Consider the following 18951-nt stretch of genomic DNA (forward strand, 5'->3'; position numbering starts at 1 on the left):
GGCACCAGTTGGCCTTTTAATAAATGGATGACACTTTCATCCTTCATTTCATTAAAAAAAATAGAACACAAAACCAAAAAACTTCAGTAAAAGAGAAAAACAAGAATAACCAGCACAGTATATAGGAATAAAACATACAGTGCTGGCTCCATGTTAGGAGGGCTCTGCAGCACATACACAGCTGTCTTAATGCTCCACTGCACCTGTTGGCAGAGCTGGAAACTGGCAGATAAAGGATAATAAGCACAAAGTGGTCAGACTAAGAATTTTCTAGGAACTGAAAATTTACTTCTTCTGTGTGTTGAAGAAGTTAAAACTTGAACTCTTTGAGGAAATAGACAATTTCAGACATTTGATGGCTTAGCTCATTTGGCAGAATGAGGGTTAAGTCAGTGGGCAGGATGGCACTGTGCCAGGGCTAGCAGGCAGTGTCTGCCTAAGAGACAGCCCTTGCTTGAGAGTCCCCTTTGGTTCAGTCAAGCTACTCTCTCAATCAACAGGTACAGTGGAATAGCATCACCCCACAAACTCAAGGCTTCCATTAGCAATTTCAAAGTAAGATTCCAAAGAATATTTTAATGTTCATTTATTTATCCTTCTTATGCAATTTAGTGATTAAAATGTCCATCCAATTTCACAGACTAAATATTACTAAGAAAGATAATCTATGAAGTCTCCTTAGATATATCTATATATATTTGAGGACATTTTCTCCTTATTGAGAGAAAGGAAGAAGGAGGAGGAGGAGGAGGAGGGGAGAAGGAAGAGGAGGAAGAAGAGGAGCAGGAAAAAGAAAGAAAGGAAGAGAAGGAAAGAAGAAGGAAGGAAGGAAGGAAAACAACAAAGGGTTGAACGTAGAATTCTGGCCCATATCTCCTCTCACGCCAATTAGTAGGCAGGAAGGTAACCTGGAAAATAAAATGTGGAAGCTTATTGTCTAAATAGTAAAATAATTTCTTTAGACAATGAGCCTCTTCATTGCTTTGAAAACATTTTAATTCACTTTCACAAAACATTCTTTTTTTTAAATTTTCTTTTTGCATTAATAAGCAATATGACTAAATATAATATATAACAGCAAAAGTTATATAAATGCATAAATACATACATTTATAGATTCTAAAATGATTACTGACATTTTGTTGATTTTCTCACTTGATTAAAAAGAATATCTTAAAAGTGAAAATGTCCATTTTACTTGAAATGTGAGCATTTATCCAAGAACCTAGGATGTAACAAGATCCTCATAAATGTGTTTTTTAATCTAATTTAATGTGTTTTTTTGTTTTTTTTTATCTTTCTGATTTTTTTATTGGTTGTTCAAAACATTACAAAGCTCTTGACATATCATATTTCATGCATTAGATTCAAGTTGGTTATGAACTCCCAATTTTACCCCAAATACAGATTGCAGAATCACATCGGTTACACATCCACATTTTTACTTAATGCCCTATTAGTAACTGTTGTATTCTGCTACCTTTCCTATCCTCAACTATCCCCGCTCCCCTCCCCTCCCATCTTCTCTCTCTACCCCATCTACTGTAATTCATTTCTCTCCTTGTTTATTTTCCCATTCCCCTCACAACCTCTTATATGTAATTTTGTATAACAATGAGGGTCTCCCTCCATTACCATGCAATTTCCCTTTTCTCTCCCTTTCCCTCCCACCTCATGTCTCTGTTTAATGTTAATCTTTTCTTCCTGCTCTTCCTCCCTGCTCTGTTCTTAGTTGCTCTCATTATATCAAAGAAGACATTTGGTATTTGTTTTTTAGGGATTGGCTAGCTTCACTNAGAGTTCAAGTTTTAACTTCTTCAACACACAGAAGAAGTAAATTTTCAGTTCCTAGAAAATTCTTAGTCTGACCACTTTGTGCTTATTATCCTGTCATTGAGAAGAAAACAAATTAAATGAAAGTTGTACGTGGAAAAGTGAGTGCATGAAAAACTAGCCTGCACAGTCTAACTGAAGCAGGCATGGGGCAAGGCTCTCCTTACTGGACTGTCTTCCTCCCCAAACTCCACAGTTACAGGTGTGTTCAGCCGTCCTCTGTGGATGGGTCTCCTGCTGGAGCAGCTGTAGAGGGTGAGCCCCACGACTTCGCCAACCTTAGGAAGCAAAGACCATCTCAGAAAACAAAGCCCAGAGTTGACTCAAACAAGAAAAGAAGGAAACCAAGGTATAGTGATGGTACCATCACAGTACTGCAAAATTATGTGCCAGATATTAGAGAATCATATAGAAACCCAAACTAGTTTTACCAGTTAGAATGGCAGGATTGGGGATGAGCTTAATGCTTCATTTATGTTACCCTTATTAAAATTATTTGTTTTAAAGTATTTTTAATTTTTGAAGTGTTCATACAAAAAAGACATATCTGCTTACTAGAAATAATCAGAAAGGCACAGAGGGATTTAAAAGAGTGAAGAACAGATTGCCCATTGCTCAGAGAAGGTAACTTTGGGGGTGATGCATTTCAAACCTTTTCCATGCATGGAGTACGCACTGGGCAGAAAAAAGAAATTCAGTCTTCCATATTTTTTGCATGAAATCTAAAGTTCATAAAATTCCCTTATGGACATAATTTTAATTAGTTATATATAAATTACAATTCACTTAAATGACCAGTGAACAGTTAGGTACCTGTCTTTTTGGGTCATCATAAATAATGTTTTGAATAAACAAACAAACAAAAAAAAACCCATCTTGCTTTGAAATCTTTCCTTATTTCCTTGGTGTGAATTTCTACAACTGTTAACAGGGTCTGGGTATTTTGAAACTTTTGGTGCCTAGCACTTTCACAAAGCTTATACCAACCACCATCTTAGTTCTCCCATGACATTTCCACAAGTAGTATTTTTAGATAATTGCATTTTTGTAAGTTAAAACATCATTTTAATTGCTATTTCTTTATTTCTTGCTAGTATGAATTATTTTCACATGCTGATTAGCTATTTACAGTTCCCTAAAAAAAGAAACAAATGCTTTAAAAAAAGGATTTTTTAATGAAAATAAGATGCACATCATAATTAGTACATTCATTCATTAGATTTCACTGGATGCTCAAATGAGCCAAGTATTGGAGCAGGGTCAGGAGGCTGAGAACAGAGAGAACACAGTGAACATTATCTCTCTTTCAGGAGAACTCACTGGGTTTCTAAATGCAGAAGTTGATGTGAATATTCACAAAATTTCCAGGTGGCTGGAACAATCCTCTTGACTTCCCTATCTTAATTGGGTTTAGGCCAGACGTGCCTCTCAGGTGAGAAAAAGAAAAGAAAGTTCTGATAGACCCTGGGCAGCCCCTCCTCAGATTTCATTCTAGTGGAAATGTGCATTTGATTTTAGGAACAAGCAAACCTGTCCAACTCATAATCACTGTACTACATGTTCTAACCTACTGGAATCTCGTATTCTCTGACAATAGATTTAAAACCTCACAGGGAATTCTGAATGGGTCCAATTACCCAGCTATCAGGAACACCAAGTTTTGCTAAGATTTTTTCTCAAGAAACTGTTCTTCCAAGAGGAGTAGAGTCAACAACATGTTCTAGGTATCCGCTTTAGGAACTAAACAGGTGCAAATGTGCTCATCGAGTCTCTTTACTATGGAAGCCATCACTGAAAATTTAAAATGACCATTAACAATGGCAGTTTGCCACTGTCCTGTACCTTCCCAGGTGCTCCTGCTTCTGGATAAGGGCTTTTCTTGAAGAACATGAGCTGGCTTATGTAGCACAGGCTCTGCATTCCCTCTTGAGCAGAACTGTGCCCTGTCAGGTCACCAGGTAAGTACACCTGGACAGAGCCCAGGTTCTGGATGGAGCGCTGAAGGTTGTGATGAAGAAGGGTCTGGAACTCCATCTGCCCAGCATTCACAATGAGATGATTCTGATGGCTCAAGGAAAGACAGCCCTGAAACACAGAGAGTCACACACTTGCATGCAAATAAGCAAACTGACCTGAATGCAGACCAGAGAGAGGTGAAAAGTCATTCCAGGATAACCTGTCTAAAGGTAGATTGGGTTCATTTGCCTGAGCAAATATTTGCTCAAGAATTAAAATGGCAAATAATAAAAGACAAACTGATTTCTTTTGTTTAAGCAAATCTTTTTGTGAATTTTATTCATTCTTTAAATGATTTCTGTGCTCTTAGAGGATCCTAGCCCATCAAAAATGTTTTAATACCATGCTCATTTTTTTTGGTACCAGGGATTGAATCCAGGGGTGCTTAACCACTGAATCATATCCCAGATCTTTTTCATATTTTATTAGAGAGAGTGTCTCACTGAGTTGCTTAGGGCTTCACTAAGTTGCTGAGGTTAGGTTTGAACTTGCAATCTTACTGTCTCAGCCTCCCGAGTTACTGGGATTACAGGCATGTGCCACTGCACCCAGCTATACATGATCATTTTTAAAATCTGGAGACTTGATAGTTAACCTGACCATAGGGTCCTAGGACTTATTACCCATTTTTAAATATGTGTTGTGGTTTGGATCTACAAGTGTTCCCCAAAGAGCTCATGTGTTATACAACATAGCAATAATCCAGTGAAGATTGGATTATGAGAGCTGTAATCATATCAGTTGATTAATACATCAACTGGATTAATAATTTGAATGAACTACTGGGTGGAAACTGTAGGCAGGTGGGATGAGGCTGGAGGAAATGGGCCACTGGGGATATGACCTCAGAGTATATTTTGTTCCTGACTCTCTTTCTGCTTCTCTGCTGCTATGAGCTGAGCAGCTTTCCTCTGCCATGCCCTTCCACATGATGTTCTGCCTCACTCAGGTCCAAAGCAATAGAGTCAGATGGCCAGGGACTAAACCTCTGAAACATGAGCCCCAAATAAACTTTTCCTCCCTTACGTTGTTCTTGCCAGGTATTTTGGTCACAGTGATAAAAAGCTGTGACACAGCATGCTAATGTGTAATGACAATTATTAGCAGATTCAAGTAGAGTATTTATTTACTGTATAATTTCCTAAGTAATTCCAGCAGTTACCAATTACATAAACAAGGAGACCTGGGTGACAGGGATGATAGATTGTAGGAGAAGAGAGACCAAAGCCCCATTCACTAACTCACTCCTTCCTGAAAGCACTGGCCATTTCATAAGATGAAACAAACAATAAAACAAACTGTCTTTTATAATTTTCCAAAGCTCCTGAGGCAGAAATAAGTGAAATGAACTGTGGAATTTTTAAAAGCAGTTATAGATCAGCAGGGCTACTTTTTAAGTTAATGCATATAATTGTTTGCATTACTTCATATCATTCCTCAAAAAAAATTGAAGGTACCCCAAGGAATGATGTTTCTAAGTCCAAAATCTTTCCAAGTATTCCAAATGTAAATTATCAAACATTGGGAACATTACAGAAGTACCACAAAACTCTTAAAATTCAAAATAAAAAATTTGGACTGGTATTGTGGCTCAGCGGTAGAGCGCTTGCCTAGCATTTTGAGGCAATGGATTTGATCCTCAGTACCACAAAAAAATAAATAAATAAAATAAAGGTTAAAAAAATGCAATCATCGCCTTTAAAAAAATTTTTCCAAATATCAATCTACCACCTAGAATTGTAATCACAATTCTTCAGAAAACGATTCTACTTTCAATTGTGAGAAGCAATTACAAATGCAGGTTAAATCTGGGAGAGAGGAACAGCTGCTTCACTGTTGTTGTTTGTTGGTGCCCTACCAGTGAGCTACATTCTCAGCCCAGAAGCTGTTTCTATTGTTGTTTGGTTTTGACATTATAAAATGTTTTATTGTTAAATTAAAACATCTGCATTTTTAATTTCTAAATAATTAAATTCTTCTACTGATAACATACCAACCCATTATGTTTCTCTTAGCATTCTTTCTTTTTTTTATTTATTCTAATTTGTTATATATGACAGCAGATGAGTGGAGGAAAAATAAATCTAACTTACCAGTAATACATCTGAGATAATCTTCATTCCTTCTTCTTGTAGATAGTTCTCATTTCTAAATTTTTCCTGTGCAGAGGCTTCCCAGACTCCAGAGATGAGAAGGATAAGTTCTAGCCTGAGTTGTCTGTCAACCACAAACCTTCCCAAGAGCTGTCCTTGAGCAAGGAGTGACCGCGTGTACTTGAGAATGTGCATTGCACTCAAAAAGCTTAACTTCATGGAAAGAAGAGATGTAAATAAAATCTTTCCAAGCATACGATACATATGCTTCTGCCTCTTTCATTATTATCGAGAATTAAAATTATTGAACTTGGGGTCAGAAGAACTGAATTAAGTTCACATTTCATCTCTACTGGTCAGCTTCCTTAATAACAGTTTGTTCTCTGTCATTTAGTTTTTCACACACAAAATGACCAAGGAAATCAAATTGTTCTTTACAGACCTTTATGTTTTAAAATGTTACTTAGGTTGAACCCTAAAATTCGCTCACAAATCCTTTCACAAAATGGTCCCAACCTCTTCTCTTTTCCTATCACCCACATATGTTCTATGTTGAGTCATGCTAAACTCTTAATTTCTCCCAAATAATGAAGGCTTTCTCCTAGCACCTTATGAAATATATAAGTCCTCCTATCTGCAATACTTTTAACCTCTTGTTACCCAGCAAAATCCCACTTTTTTGTCTCTCTCTTTCTAAACTGTGACTATAGACCATTTTCAAATATACACAAAGGTTGAGAGAATGAATAGTAGAGTCATACAGTCACCTGTCACCCACCTTCAAAAATTATCCTTCACTGGCAATATTTTTTCTTTTATTCCTTACTCAGTTTTTTTTTTTTTTTTACAAATATTTAAAAGTAAATCTCACATATGTTTACCCATGAATACTTTAACATGTTTTGCTGATAGGTAAGAACTCTCTAAAAGCTGGTTCACAATGCCATTTTTACATCTAAAAAAGTTATGAGTTTTTCCTACTTATATTTTGAAACCAACTCTAAATGTGTACTGGAGTTAGCTTCACCGTTACCTATTTCTGCAGAATTCTGTGGTTATGTTATGCATGGGACTCAGCATATTTATTGAAGTATATGTTTCCACGTTTAATTTCATTCATTAATGCCTAAAAGATAAGGACTATATCTTTTCTTTTTTGTTCCTTAGCAGCTCCCAGAAGTTGATAAACAAATGTGTGTACAATGATATGAAATTACCATTCTATTTTTTTTTATGGTCATACTTATTTAACTAAAATGCAGCTTAAAAATACCTTTTAAAATCAAATTCTCCTAACAACAATAAAATTAAAGTAGTTTGGAAGTATATTTAAACTACTTAATAAGGGCCCCACCCAAAAGGTTACTTACCATCAAAATAGGACTTAAAATATAAATCATCTTTCATCAGAAATTCAAAAAATGCCTCAGAGAACATATTATGCCCAATTTCACACTTCCCACTTTTAAACCAAAAATTTCAGAAATAGTTACTTTAGAAATGTCAATCATGTTCAATTTTATTTATCACTTAAAGCCCAAAACTGCTTGCAACAGACTGTAGTGTTCAGAGACATAAGAGAGAGGGATTGTGGCAGAGGTGGTTTGATCTCCACCAGATTCATCCTTGTGAGCTCTGTGCAGGGTCATAGCTGGACAGTAATTCCATGTCCCAGGTCTCTGGAGTTCAGGTGAGGCTGTGTGACCATTGCTCACCAAAAGAATGTGAATGGAATGAGGCATTCCCACTTCCAGGACATCATTATCCACAAATGGTAGACCTTCTCCACTTTCTATTTCCTTGACTGGGGAAATATTGGGATATTTGGAGCACAAGAGGAAAAGAGCTGGAGCCACTGAGTCCTCATGGGAAAGACCCGTACTGAATACCTATTGAACACTGAACATGTGTGAGTGAATAAACTTCTATGTATTCTGTTACTGAGATGTCAGGGTTATTTGTTATAGCAGCTGACATTACTTCAACTAATTCAGTTTGTGTCTTAGGAGGCTTAGTCAAGTCAGAAGACAGATGTACCAAAATAAATAAATAAATAAATATTACAAATCAAGTGTTAAAGTGCTATAATAAAGTCATGTGCAAAATTTATTAGAATAAAATGAAACCTGCTTTTGGAGCTCTGAAGATTTCGTGGAGATTGTGGCATTTGAATCTAGCCTTCAAGAGAAAGTAATAATTTCCCAGGATAGGAAATAACATTTTCTGTGTTAAGAAAAAACTTATTATTTCAGGGACATTAGGAAAATCAAGAGAGATTGAAGGTGAAAGGTGGTTACATCAGGAGATATTGAATATGAGGTGCAGAGTGAGTTGAAACCAGGTAGAGTACTTAAACGATATGCAGAAGGATTAAATTTTATCCTCAGAGGACCAGGAACCATCAATTTTACAGTAAACAGGAGATAGGCCAGATATGCCTTAGGAAGACAGCCTGTCAGAAGAGAGGAGGGTCTTTGCCAAGGGAACCCAGCCTTCCTTCCCAGAATGGTGATGCTTATAGTAGAGCAATTTAAGATGAGGAGGATGAGATGAGCAAGAGGGGTAGGGAAGGGGATAGGGCCATCCTACTATGACTTATTTATTTATTCATTTCACAACTGTGTTCTTGCCATTGTGGAGTTTACAATGGAAGTTTTCCAGTGAGGAAAGAGGGGTAATAAAGAAGTGAGATGGATGTTGACTGTAAAAATACTGAAGGAGATAACCCAAGTAACAAGAAAAGAAGGTGAAGGATGACCCTCTTGAGGAAGTTATATTTGAGCTGAGAGTCAAAGGAAAGGTTTCAGCTATTTGATGAACAAAGGAGTCGGCATGGCAGTAAGAGGGATTACCATCCTGACTCTGAGCCAGAACAAGTCTCCAGGATCGTGGGAGAACAGAAAGAACACGAGAGGAGAAGTGACAGGTAAGGAGGAGCCAACGTGCTATGAGAAGCCTTGGAAGAGTGTTCAGCAGGAGAGTGGCATCAACTGGGTCAGGCTTGCACAATGATCCTCTGGCTGCTCTATGACATGCGTTATAAGGTGGCAAGAGAGGAGGCAGAGAGAACAGTGAGAGAGATGCTTAGCCTGGGGGAAACAGGCTCTGACCTTAGGTTAGAGAGGTGGGCAGTAGAGATGGAAGAGGCAGGAAGAGTCTGGCTATGTTTTTGAAGAGGAACTAACAAGACTCAATTGTAAGTTATTGGATGAGGAAAAGGGAGGATACTGAGGTGACACTGGGGTTTTCACAGCAGTTCAGGTGTATAATGCTACCTTGTCCATAGCTGGGGAGGGTGAGGTGAGGAGTGGATCAGGGGAGCTCCACCTTGTCATGTTGGGCATGAGCACAGTGTTTTCCTTCATGGAAATGTGAGGTGGGTAGTTATATGCATGGGACTGGAGCACTTGAGAAAGTGTGGGTAGAAGACATAAGATGTGGAGTAATTATCATCTCCATCTAGGGTTAAAGGACTAGATGAGAGCACCCAGACAGAAGATGTGGACAGAGAAGTCTAGTAGTCCTGAGCCAGAACCCTGAACTACTGACCACATCAACATGGATGGGTAGGGAAGGGGATAGGGTCATCCTACTATGTTCTAAACATAAAACGAGGGATGGATGCTTGCTGGAGGTAGGGAATCATTGCTATGGTGACTGAGTGTGGGAGGTGAGTGTGATTTCACCCATCTTGCAGACTGGTGGCAATTGTGGCCAATCAAGAAAATATGTGTCATGAAACCAAGAGAAGTGAGTCCCAATGAAAGGCAAGACCCCCACAGAATGTCCTCTGAGGGAGAGGATGGTGAGGAGAAGTGTCTAGTGAACTTGGCAGCGAGAGGATCCCCAGTGACTTTGATGAAAGCACTAAAGTGTTGATAAGAAGATGGAAGCTCAAATTTGACAGTTTAAAAATGCAGGACTGACAGCTAGTATAGGCCACAGCAAGCTCAGAACTCACTTTCTGAATGCTGTGCTATAAAGAGGTGCATAGAAATGAGGGACCAGATAGAAGACAGTGATTTAAAAAAAAAAAAAAGATTATTAAGCATGTTGGGTATCATTTGGCAGAGGGAGAAATGGAAAAAAGCCACAAAGGGAAAGCTTAACCCAAGGTGAAAAATCCCAAAAATGCAAAATGGGAGGGAGGCAGGACCACCAGCAGTAGGCACTCAGACTGGACCACCAGCAGTAGGCACTCAGCTTGACCATAAGAAGCATTTGTCATCCAGGCTGAAATAAGGCACTATGAGGTGGTCCTGAATGGGGTTCTGAACATAAAACGAGGGACGGATGCTTGCTGGAAGTAGGGAATCATTGCTATGGTGACTGAGTGTGGGAGGTGGGTGTGGTTTCACCCATCTTGCAGACTGGTGGCAATGAGAGACTCCCATGGGCTCTCTAAAGTGTGGCAGAATTAGAACATCTGTTGAAGGGGGCACAGCAGAGCATCAGAGATTTGAAGAAGAAAAAAAAAAGAATGCAGGGAGATAGGAAAATCCAAAACATGCATTAATAATAAATAATGTCTCTTTCACCAAATGATTCCTAGCATCGATAGCTCTTATGTTTAATCATTTCTACTTTGGGTTTCCAAATTTCTATAGAAATAAAGAAATTATTCAGCTATGATTGGAGATGCACAATCCCATTCACATGAATTCTTAGGAGAAAGTCATGTTTCTAATCTAAGTGTCAAAATATAACTCTAAACAGAATATTTTTCAAGAACTGATAATGGCGGGGCAACATGGCACAGGCTGGCAATATCAGAGGCTCAGAAGGCTGAGGCAGGAGGATTGCAAGTTTGTGGTCACTCAAACTAAAAAATAAAAGTTGGGGATGTATCTGAGCAGTACAGCATTCCTGGGTTCAATCTCCAGTACCAAAACATTTAAAAAAATGATCATGGCCTCATAATTATGCAAAAAAAAAAAAACAACCAGGAAAATAAAACATGGAAAGAAATAGCACTTACCTTATTAGAGAAGCTTATAAGATTTCTCAACATAAGAACAGAATGAATTATTTCTTCCTGCAGCAAAATCAAATAAACAACAAACAAACAAAGAAGAAATTAGTGTATTAGTTCAGTTCCAGCCTGCTTATGTAAAAGTAGAGCAGAATTTATGCTTTCAACTAAGAGATGACTTGGAGCCAGCCCTTCTCCAGTAAGACCAGGACCCCGGTTTGAGTTTTCTTTTCGGTCTAACATGCCTCTTCCTATGTACCTCTGGCCAGTCTCACATATCCCATCAAGAAACTGACATGAAAGAGAAGGAAATTAAGGAACAGAACTAATTGAAACTTTGAGAAAAGTTCAGAGAGAATGATAAAGGAAGAAAAACAGTAGTTCAAGTGAATAATCTTACAATGAAACAAGATAGGTTTTTTGTAGATGTGAATGATCTCTAGTGCCCATTATAAGACAGAGGTGCAGAAATGTGAACAAAGATGGTAACCTTTGATTATATCATCATTTCATAAGAAGTTGCATAAAATAATGACTATCAAGGATATTATAGTCAACAAGATAAAATCAGATTGGATTTACAGAATTTTAACTTACACTAGAGGAATTATCTATTATGATGATTGACTTGCAGTGTTCATTTATAAGACATGTCAGAAGGCAAGAGAGACCAAACCCATGTATGGGAGCCAAGCTGGCTGCCTATCTGGTCACCTTTCTTGCTTGTGTTTCATCAGTATGACTACTTCCTGGGAGTCAAACAGCCATGAACCCACTACCTGACACAAGTTTACAGACCCTGCCCTCACCATGCTCTAGGCCATACCTGATCTGCAAAAGCTAATTTGCACACAGAAGAAATCAATGCATCCTGTATTTGTGACCATTGACCACAGGATGCATTTCTGTTCTCCTTAACCAAACGACTCAGGATCCCAGTGATCATGGTGACATAGTTCTTCATTTCCATGTAACTCCCCATCAGCTGGAGGGTGGACAGGTTTTTCAGACTGGAATTATATCTGAAGAAAACACAGAGCTATCATGATCAGACACATTGTAAAACTATTCATCTTGCTGACTAAGGGTGGAATGGAATTTAGTCTTGGGTGATTCCCGAAAGAAAGAGTATGACACAAAGGAGAATTGGTCTGTGCAGAGACAAGACATCCTGTCAAACTCCCATAAAACCCTTTGGTTTGAACTGAAAAGGGCTCAAGAAGTCACACAGGTACTGATATGGAAACATCATGTCAGGTGAGGAAATGTAGTCCAGAGATACCACAGAGGCTAGAGCTGGATGAAGTTTCACAGCATCCTAATAATTCAGAGTTGGTAATTAATGCTCAGATGCATGACGGAGTGGATATGCATACTGTACTTGTGGTTTCTGGTAAAATTACAAGTTAATGACTTCAGATTTCAACAACTGGGTATTAGTTTACTTATTTAAAAATGGTATATTTCAGTTATTTGCACTTGGAAAGACAACACGAAGCCCTGAAAATAGTCTAGTGTACAAGGTCAATGGTCAGTTCCAGCCCTTGCCCTGTAATTTCTTTGTTGTATCACTTTCAGAGCAACATTTTCCAGAATAAATGAGCCTCAGTTTCCAAATGTGTAAAATAGAAATTCCAATTTATTAAAAAATGTTGTGTGAACACTTAGCATGTATGCTTAAGCACACATTTGACCAATGGAGCAATGACTAATTAATGGAGACCAAGACTGTAGGAATCCAGACTGAAGATAAAAACACACAAATAAATCTGAGCAGAAACACCATGGGCTACACAAAGAGGGAAATACACTTTACAGTAGTAGTCTTGCTAAGTCAACAAACAAGCCAAACAAACAAAAACAAGCCCAGGGAAAAGGAATGGGTCAATACCCACAGTGATCATGATATATTTATCTAAAATGTCCAATTCTCAATGAAAAATTATGAGATACCCAAAGACACTTAAAGTATAACCAAAACACATGAAAGATAAGCAAACAATAGAAATTGTCTTTGGGAAGACCTGAAAGTTGGACTTAGCAAAGACTTCAAAGCAGCTTTTATAAATATGTTCAAAGAACTAAAGAAGACCATATTTTAAAAATTAAAGAGCCAGGCAGGAGGATCATGAGTTCAAAGCCTGCTTCAGCAATTTAGTAAAGCCCTAAGCAACTCAGTGACACCCTGTCTCTAAATAAAATATAAAATAGGGCAGGGGATGTGATTCAGTGGTCGAGTGCCCCTGAGTTCAATCCTTGGCACCCACCCCCCAAAAAAAATTAAAGAAAGGCATAACAATAAATAATTAAACAGAGAACATTAATAAAGAGATAAAACAATACATTTATGATATAGAAAGAACCAAATGGAAATTTTAGAGTTGCATGTACAATAATCAAAATGAAAAATTCACTAGAAAGCTTCAAAAGTAGATTTGAGAAAAGAACGAATTTGCAAATTTGAGAATAGAACAATAAAGACCATGAGCCACAGAAATAAAACAGTTGGAAAAAAATGAACAGACTCATGAAAATGCTGGACATCATTAAATCCATAAATCACATTTTTCATTCTTAACTTATTTTAAAAGCCATTGCATGAGATAATATCTATAAAATGTTATTGTTGGGCCCATAATGCAGAGAAAGGTAATATAACAATAACAACATTAAGAATGGGGGTGGGGATGAAGCTATATTGAATAGTGAAGTGACACTAAATGGCAACTTGAACTTACAGGGATACTCGAAGACAACTAATAAGAAGATTAATATACTTTAAAAACACTTATTAAAATAGATTGTACCCTTTTTTCTTTTCTAGTTTCTCTAAAAATAGATTATATAAAAGAATAATCATAACATTGTATTATAGCATAATATAAGTTGTTTACATAATAATAACTTCACAAAAATAAGAGAAAATGGAGCTATATAGGTGTAAGTTTCCATATCTAACTGGAAGCAATTTAATATTAGTTTGTAGAAGTTTCTAATAAGCTAAGATGTAAATTGTAAGCTCTAGAGCAACAACAAAACAAGTATCTGAAAAATATACTTAAAAATCATTAAGGGAGGGCTGGGGTTGTGGCTTAGTGGTAGAGCACATGGCTTGCTTAGCATGTATGAGGCACTGGGTTCGATCCTCAGCACCACATAGCAATTAATTAATAAAATAAAGGTATTGTGTCCATCTACAACAAATATTTGTAAAAAATCATTAAGGGAATTAAAATGGTAAAATACAAAATATTCTTTTAAGAAAAAAGGAGGTGATAAAGGAAGAAGAGAGGAACAAAATAATCATGGGACATGTAGAAAACAAAAGTAAAATAGTACACCCTACATTCAATGATTCTAATAATAGCAAAAAACTGTGAATGTGTCACACAATCCAGACAAAAGATAGGGAATAAAAGACTGGCTATGAAAATAAGATCCAACTAAAGGATAAATGTAGGCTGAAAAAGACATAAATACAAATAGATACTATAAGGCACCTAGAAAGGTTATATTTATATCAGACTAAAAATAAATTAAGACAAAAACAAGTATTAGTGATAAAGAACATTTCCCAATGATAAAATATTAGGAAGATAAAAGAAATTATAAATATATAGGGACCTAACAACATATGCTGTACACATGAAGCAAAAACCAACAGACCTATAGGGAAAGGAAAAATAAATAAATTATACTGTCAATAATGGGTAGAAAAACAAGGAAGAAAATCAGTAAAGCTTTGTAAGAGTAAAACAATAACATGAAAGAAATAGGCCAAACAGATATCCACAGAACATTTTAACCCCCAAAAGTGGAATACACATTCTTCTCAAGTAAAGGATTTTGGGGGGGAATATACCATATACGTAGGCCATTAAAAAACTCAATAAAATTTAAATTATTGTAATGATACAAAGTACATCCTCTGACCATGATGGAATTAAATTAGAAATCAAAGACAAAAAGAAATTTGGCAAATTCATGAATATGTGAAAATTAAATGACGTATTCATAAAGAACCAATGGTTCAAGAAGCAGCAGAAAGGAAAATGACAAAAATGAAATTAATGAAGGAAAGTACCTGGGATACAGTTAATGTAGTGCTTGGGGTGAAATTTATAGCTACAAATGTCTGAAAGAAGATATCAAATAATTAGCCCATATAGAGAACAAGAAAAAGAAAAGCAAACTAAACCCAGACAAGCAGAAGAAAAGGAATGTTAAAGATTAGTTCAGGAATGAATGAAATTGAAAAAAAAAATCAGAAACCCTAAGTAGTTCTTTGAAAAGATCATCCAAGCTGACAAATCTTTAGCTAGACTGACAAAGACACAAAATGAAAATAATGAAATTATTAAAATAATGAATAAAATGAATATCACTACTGACCATATAGAGATAAAAAGGACTACAATGCAATTCTATTCTATTCTTTTAAAAAATCCTGTGTACCAAAAGATTACAGAATATAGATGAGAAAATTTCTAGAAAGAAACAAATGACTAAAACTATGAGACTACATTAGTAATTTTAAAACTTTCCAAAAAGAAAATACAGATGTAGATAATTTCACTCATAATTTTTATCAAATTTTCACAGAAGAATTGATAACTCATCCTCACAAAATGTTCCAAATAATACAAACGAACACTTGTAAATAGACTGAGGGCAGTATTACCCTGACACTAAAACCAGACAAAGGCAAAGCTAAAAGAAAACTACCAGCCAATAATGCTTATGAATGTAGACACAAAACTCCGAAGTATAATATTAGCAAAACCAAATCCACCCACACAGAAAGAGAATTATATGCTAGGACCAATGGGATATATTCCTGAAATGTAAAAGTGATTCAACATGTGAAAAATGATCATATATAAATATAACTTGTGTCTTATCTGTTTGGGAAGTTATGACAAAATTCTTTTTTAAAAATATTTTTTAGTTATAGATGGACACAAATCTTTCTTTATTTTTTTTTTTAATGTGGTGCTGAGGATCGAACCCAATGCCTCACATGTGTAAGGCAAGCGCTCTGCCACTGAGCCCCAGCCCCAACCCCCAAAAGTCTTGAAACTGGATGAAATAGGAAGAACAGAAATTTATTTCTCACAGTTCTGGAGATTGGGAAGTTCAGAATCAGTGTACTGACAGGATGAGTGTCTGGTAAGGGATGCTCTCTGCTTCCAAGATGGCACCCTGTTGCTTCCTCAAGAGAGCGAGAACACTGCATTCTCATGTGGAAGATGTAAGGGCAACAAGGGCCTAGATGGGTCATTCCAGCCCTTTTAAAAGGGTACTAATCCCATTCATGATGGCCAAAGCCCCCTACCCGCCCCCCAACCTTGATACTGTTACACTGGAAATAAAGTGTCAGCATGAACCCAAGTATCCAAACCTTATTAACTTGTTAATTAGAAAAAAGGACCAAAACCATATAATCACATCAATAGGCCTAGCAAGGGCATTTGAAAAAATTCAACATACTTTCATGATTAAAAACACCCAATAAGCTAGGAATAGATGGGAACGTCTTCAACCCAATAACAAACACCTACGAAAAACTAATAGCTAACACCATACTAAACACAAGGTGAAACACTAAATACTTCCCCCTAATCATTAAACTGGAGGTTCTAGCAAGAACTGATCAGGCAATAAAAAAGGAATAAAAGGCATCAGACTGGAAAGATCACAGTGTTTCAGTCTCTATTTATAGATGAAACAATCTTATATATGGAAAGCCCCAGAGGAAGTGCTAAAAAAACTACTGAAATAAACATATTTAGCAGGGTTATATGGATACATGATCAATATGCAAAATCAATTATTTATCTATCTACTACAATAAAAATTCAAAAATGTAACTAAGAAAATAATTCCACTTATAATGACATCAATAATAGTGAAATACTCATAAATAAACTCAAAAAAAAAAAGAAATACAAGATGTGCCTACTGAAAACTATGAAACATTGTTGAAAGAAATTAAAGGTCTAAAAAATAGGAGACATCCCATGTCCATGAATTGGAAGACTTAATGTTAAGATAGTGATACTTCTGAAACTGATCTATATAGTCTAGAAAATCCCTATGAAAATCCTAGTTAGCTTTTGCTTTGTTTTGTTTTTTAACACCTTCATAGGTGTTGGTAGCCCTAGCCCACAGTATTAGGAAGGGCAGGCTAAGTTGGAGCAAGAGAGAGGGTGGCCAACACCAGTCACTGTGGCACCTATGCCCTGTTTTGCTTCTGCAGAAACTAACAAGATGCTTCTAAAAAGTCATGTGGAACTTCAAGGAATTTGGGACAGCCAAATCTTATGAAGAAATTACAAAATTTGGTTCAGGCTTCTCAGTTACTGTAGTTTACTACAAAACTACAGTAATCAAAAAGCATAGCATTGGTGTAAAAGAGATATCTAGAAAATTGAACAGAATGAAGAATCCAGAAATAAACCCCAACATGTGGTGTTGATTTTTGACAGAAAGCCAAAGACAATTCTGTGGAGGAAACAGTTTTCAACAACCTGTGCTTAGAAGTTTGGATATTCATATGCTAAAGAATGCAGGTGGAGCCCTACACACACACACACACACACAAACTCACACACACATATATACACATACACACACAAATTTACTCTAAGTGGATCATAAACTTAAATGTAAGACCTAAAAATACAAAAACTCATAAGAAAAGATACAGATGTAAGTCTTTGTATTATTTCACTAGGCAGTAATTTCATAGATTGACATAAAAAACACAAGGAATAAAAGAGAAGATAATTAAATTGGGCTACTCAAAATTAAGTAGGGTCTTCAAAAAATTTTATTCTTCAATGGATAATCAAGAAAGTGAAATGAAAAGAGACTGAGAGAATACATTTGTAGATCATATCTTTAAAGGAATTTGTATGCAATGCCTACAAAAAAACTCCCACAAATTAATCATAAGAACAAAAATAATTCAAATAAAAAATGGGCAAAGTGGATGAATAAATATCTAGAAGGAAGATACCCAAAGCACATGAAAAGATGCTCAGCATCATAGAGCATAGGGAAATGAAAATCCAAACTTCAATGACATTCATTAGAATAGCCATAATCAAAAAGCAGACAACAACCAGTGTTTGTTAAGATGTACCCTCATCCAGTGTTGGTGGGAATACAAAAGGGTACAGCCATTTTGGAAAACATTTTGGCATTATTCCAAATGCTAAAACTAGATTTATCATGGTTGTCAGTGTTACCAGAAGTTATGCATGGTTATCAGAGTTACCAGTAGTTCCACTTCCAGTTACCTACTCAAGAGAACTGACAGCATCCCTGCACACAAAATCTCACACAAGAATGCCTAGAACAGAATGGTTTGTTATAGAACCAAAGTGTGGGAAAAAACCCCACATGTCCATTAATTTAAAAATAAAAAAACCAAAATGTGATATATCTATACAATAAATAATATTCAAAAATAAAAAGGAACGAGGTACTAATATATGATACATATAGATAAAACTCAGAAACATTCGTGAAGAAAAACAGTTATTAAAAATCACATTTTAGGAGATAGCGACGCAGGGATACAGCGCTGCAGTTTCTGCCAGCCGTGCAAGCACCATACTCAGGGCTGAATTCTGGGTTCGAGACGGGGGAAGGAAGCGGTCCATCTCGGTTCTCCACACCGGTCAGACCACAGAGGAGGCCAGCAGCCACCATGTTGGAAAGCTGACGTCACCATCCCTGTTTTCGACTGACCGCAGCGCATTCAGCCATAGAACAGGTAATTTCAGGCTGCAATTTTCCTGCGGCTTGCAGACAGATTGCTAGGGTTCAGTGCCTGGGTGCTTCTTAGAACCTGATCTTATCGGAGCGAACACCGAGCGCGGGGCAGCCGGAACCGTCCCGGAACCGCCCTGGCCCAGGGCTGCGGAGCCTGCGGAGGCTGCTTCTTGGACCCTGCTCCTATCAGAGCATACACCAAGCACTAAGCGGCCGAATTCCGGCTCCCGGAACTGAGCCCGCGGGGACTGCTTC

General features: G+C 36.9%; 1 protein-coding gene across 3 annotated transcripts in view; it reads right to left on the minus strand.

Moving 5' to 3' along the window:
- Positions 1-1878: 1878 nt before the first annotated feature.
- LOC107146081 (polycystic kidney disease protein 1-like 1) overlaps positions 1879-18951 on the minus strand; it is an 82951-nt gene continuing 65878 nt past the window's right edge. For all 3 annotated transcript variants that reach the window (XM_048786581.1, XM_048786584.1, XM_048786582.1), the window contains 5 exons: positions 11741-11936; positions 10921-10977; positions 5943-6155; positions 3676-3918; positions 1879-2111 (listed from right to left, as the gene is read on the minus strand). In XM_048786581.1, coding sequence (XP_048642538.1) covers positions 1965-2111; positions 3676-3918; positions 5943-6155; positions 10921-10977; positions 11741-11936 — 856 coding nt within the window. In that variant the 3' untranslated portion in view covers positions 1879-1964. The remainder of the gene's footprint in view (positions 2112-3675; positions 3919-5942; positions 6156-10920; positions 10978-11740; positions 11937-18951) is intronic.

The sequence above is a fragment of the Marmota marmota genome, unplaced genomic scaffold, assembly GCF_001458135.2.
Source record: "Marmota marmota marmota unplaced genomic scaffold, marMar, whole genome shotgun sequence".
NCBI classification, from domain to species: domain Eukaryota; kingdom Metazoa; phylum Chordata; class Mammalia; order Rodentia; family Sciuridae; genus Marmota; species Marmota marmota.